This window comes from Salmo salar, chromosome 02 (assembly GCF_965601325.2).
Source record: "Salmo salar chromosome 02, fSalSal1, whole genome shotgun sequence".
Classification (NCBI taxonomy): Eukaryota; Metazoa; Chordata; class Actinopteri; order Salmoniformes; family Salmonidae; genus Salmo; species Salmo salar.
This window is the reverse complement of record NC_138292.1, coordinates 72901752-72906023: the sequence shown is the minus strand read 5'-3', so window position 1 is coordinate 72906023 and position 4272 is coordinate 72901752. Positions and strand designations below refer to the sequence as shown.

The 4272-nt window shown below is 40.3% G+C and overlaps 1 protein-coding gene across 1 annotated transcript; it reads left to right on the top strand.

Annotated features, from left to right (window-relative positions):
- The first annotated feature begins 253 nt into the window (after nucleotides 1-253).
- Nucleotides 254-3844, top strand: LOC106592694 (rano class II histocompatibility antigen, A beta chain). Its single transcript, XM_014184027.3, has 3 exons — nucleotides 254-550; nucleotides 813-938; nucleotides 1668-3844. Exons 1-3 carry the CDS (start codon nucleotides 295-297, stop codon nucleotides 1703-1705), a joined length of 420 nt encoding a protein of 139 aa, XP_014039502.3. The 5' UTR covers nucleotides 254-294; the 3' UTR covers nucleotides 1706-3844.
- Nucleotides 3845-4272: the final 428 nt, after the last annotated feature.

Below are 4272 nucleotides of genomic sequence, written 5' to 3'. Positions count from 1 at the left end.
TGTAGGTTCCGTCCCTCTCTTCGCCCCAACTCGGGCTCGAACCAGGGACCCTTGCACACATCAACAACTGACACCCACGAAGCATCATTACCCATCGCGCCACAAAAGCCGCGGCCCTTGCGACGCAAGGGGAAACCCTACTTCAAGTCTCAGAGCGAGTGACGTCACCGATTGAAATGCTACTAGCGCGCACCACCGCTAACTAACTAGCCATTTCACATCGGTTACATACATACCTGTCTGTTGAAAAAACTCCAAGCAGTAGAAAACAAAAGAATACTGTCACATCGGTCCATGACGCCCCACAGTGACAGACACCCCTCCATGTTGACTTGCAGCGCCTACAAGTTCTACCCCAAACAGATCAGGGTGACCTGGTTGAGGAATGGACAGGAAGTGACCTCAAACATGACTTCCTCTGAGGAGCTAGCCAATGGCGACTGGCACTACCAGATCCACTCCTACCTGGAGTACACTCCCACACCTGGAGAGAAGATCTCCTGCATGGTGGAGCATGCCAGCTTCACTGAACCAAAGATCCTCCACTGGGGTAAGGAAGTAAGGGGACAAGGAAGTAAAGGAACGAGGAAGTAAGGGAACAAGGAAAAATGGGACAAGGAAGTCAGAAAACAAACCGAGTGTTACTGGAAATGGTTTTAGGGGAGGGAATAAGGAAGTAAGGAAGAAATGAATTAAGGAAAGATTGAAATAAGGGAGCAAAGAGCTCTGATAATGTGGGTTATTAATGATGTGTGTTGTTTTTCAAACAACTGTAACTATAACTACATTCATCTCACTACGTTTCATCCCAGACATGTCTCTGCCAGAGTCTGGGAGAAATAAGATAGCCATCGGGGCATCTGGGCTGGTGCTGGGGGTGGTCTTTGCTGCAGCTGGTCTCCTCTACTACAACAGGAGGAAGACCACTGGTGGTGGTGGTGAGTAGAAGATGTTTTATTGTCAAATACACTGGATAGGAGCAGTAATGTGTTGTTTTACAGGGTCAGCTATAGTAGTACAACGCCTCTGGAGCAAATTAGGGTTAAGTGCCTTGCTCATGGACACATCTTGTCGGCTTTCAACAAGGGATACTGTGAGATACCATAACCGCTAGGCTACCTGTGAGATACCATAACCGCTAGGCTACCTGTGAGATACCATAACCGTTAGGCTACCTGTGAGATACCATAACCGCTAGGCTACCTGTGAAATACCATAACCGCTAGGCTACCTGTGAGATACCATAACCGCTAGGCTACCTGTGAGATACCATAACCGCTAGGCTACCTGTGAGATACCATAACCGCTAGGCTACCTGTGAAATACCATAACCGCAAGGCTACCTGTGAGATACCATAACCGCTAGGCTACCTGTGAGATACCATAACCGCTAGGCTACCTGTGAGATACCATAACCGCTAGGCTACCTGTGAGATACCATAACCGCAAGGCTACCTGCCGATCTCTAGACAGTACGTACAGTTTATTGTTCAGTCTGTTACTCTCTGCCTCTACAGTATCTATCCCCCATGATTGTGCTGCTGTCACTTTTCAAGACCAACAATATAAATGAATAGTATGTTATTAACTTCTTCTTAGTCAATCAATGCTAATAACCAAAATGCACAAATGTAAAAACTCAAACTGTGGTGTATTTTGTTCAACAGGGAGGGAATTGGTGCCAACAAGTCACCCATCCCAGTGATCTCTCAGTGACTACATTACAGTTCTGCATAGTGTAAATATGAGTCCCAAATGGCACCCTATTCCCTATATGGACCCTGGTCCTGGTCAAAATAAGTGTACCATATAGGGAATAGGGTTCCATTTAGGATGCTACCTAATTGTTATTATGTCTCTGACTGCAGGTTTGATGATGGTGTCTATATGTTATAAATGTGTAAGGAGTGCCTGCTGCTTTTCTAAAAGACTATCAAGAGTTCATATTATTGTTACAGTAACACTTTAAAGCAAGTTCCTACATATATGCTATAGGATACAATATATATTTTTATGAAGTAGTTTGTTTCTCACAAATTGTCTTGAATTGTTTTGAACAAACCAAGTAGTTGGAACCACTTTTTATGTTCTTGAATGACCTTAATGTACAACTGTGTGAACTAGCCTTCAATGCTACCGTACCTGTGGACTTCCTGTCATTGCGCTAACGCTAGTTAGCATTGGCTCATGAAACTAGCGCTAACTTCCTTCATATTGCACGCAGAGAAGTAAAAATGATATTGTAAATGCCAGAATCTCGCAGTATCCCTTTAACCCTGGAATCCATCATTGTGAAACTGCCTCATCCTTTTTCGATATTATAACAACAATGAACATAGTTTTTTCTCCTTGGACACCGTTGTACATAATTGTACATACCATATAACAGCAGAGTGTGTACTGCAAAAATGTTGTTGTTGTTGATGCTCCTCAACAAAACAATAACAAAAACAATAACAATAACATTAAAAAATGTGCTGGGTTGAACAGTGACGCTGTTTCCCCTGGTGCGGATTTCAGCTTTAAGAATGTTGTGTTTGCTATTACTGTAAACATGCTTTACTTAGCATTCTGATATTATGCTACCCTCCGCTGTAGTTTGCTGAACATTGAAGTTTCATATTGGTATGTGTGTGTGTATAATGTGTGTGTGTAGGCTACAGATGTAGGATCGTAATTTGACCTATATTGTCATAGCAAAATAATCCTGTAGTAACAGGCTTGAAACGTTTAGTCCATAATATTGCTGGATCGGTGGTTATGCTATAAGCTGGACAAAAGTAGGCTACATGAAAAGTGCAATACTGTTCATATAATCTTGTGTTTTAGTGTGGGGCTTTCAGTGAACTTATGTACATCACAAAGCTCATCTGCATTTCCTGTGGTGCAGGTAAATTCTCAGCAACAAAAGAGTGATCAATTTAAGATCCTACATCTGTGTATGTGTGTTTCTGTGTATCACTGAGGCTTTTTACATTGCTGTTACAGTACCAACTAAATCCTTTACTGCAGCAACACCCTGGATGCATCGCAAATGGCACCCTATTCCCTATGTAGTGCACTACTTTTGGCCAGGGCCCATATGGCACCCTATCCCCTATATAGTGCACTAGTTTTGACCAGAGCCATATGTGCCCTGGTCTAAAGTAGTGCACTACATAGGGAATAGGGTGCCATTTGTAACCATTTGGAGAGCAGCCTCTGTATAGGATGGATGCCTTTTGGTCAAAATTACACAATTCCGTTTCACTTGTTTTTTCCTTCAAACTTGAGCTATCTGACCTTACACCCAGTGGTGTAAAGTTCTTAAGTAAAAAATACTTTAAAGTACTACTTAAGTAGGTTTTTGGGGTATCTGTACTTTACTATTTATATTTTTGACTAGTTTTACTTCACTATATTCCTAAAGAACATAATGTACTTTCTACTCCATACATTTTACCTGACAACCAAAAATACTCGTTACATTTTGAATGCTTAGCAGGATAGGAAAATGGATCAATTCACACACCTATCAAGAGAACATCCCTGGTCATCTTACTGCTTCTGATCATGCGGACTCACTAAACACACATGATTCGTTTGTAAACGATGACTGAGTTTACAAAAAAATGGTGCCACCTGTTTTGCTTAATATAAGGAATTTGAAATTATTGATACTTTTACTTTTGATACTTAAGTATATTTTATCAATTACATTTACTTTTGATACTGAAGTATATTTAAAACCAAGTACTTTTAGACTTTTACTTAATTAGTATTTTACTGGGTGACTTTCACTTTTACTTGAATCATTTTCTATTAAGATATTTCAACTTTTACTCAAATATGACAATGAAGTACTTTTTCCACCACTGCTTATACATATAACTTTTGTAATACTTGGAAGTTTTGGGTTTACTAATAAAGCTTAAAAATGAAGTTTTGAAACTGGCCTCACTTTCTCAATGACTTACCTGACTGAAAGGTTACAATATCTTCATGGGCATTTTTATCTGACAATATTTAGCAATAACTAGAAACCATTAGAAGTCAATGACCATGTAATATATGGGGATTTGAGAGTGGATACATTCATATTACAATAACAGCGAGACACTATTACCACAGATAAAAGGGGAAACAGTTAAAACTATAGTTACCTCTATTGGCTTAGTCAACACCACCACCTAGTGGATGAGGTGGGTCCAGTTTGTAGTAACAGTACTGGTTAATTATTATTGTTATATGTAGGCTCTACTTGGCAGCTAAAAAGCTGAATTACAGTACACC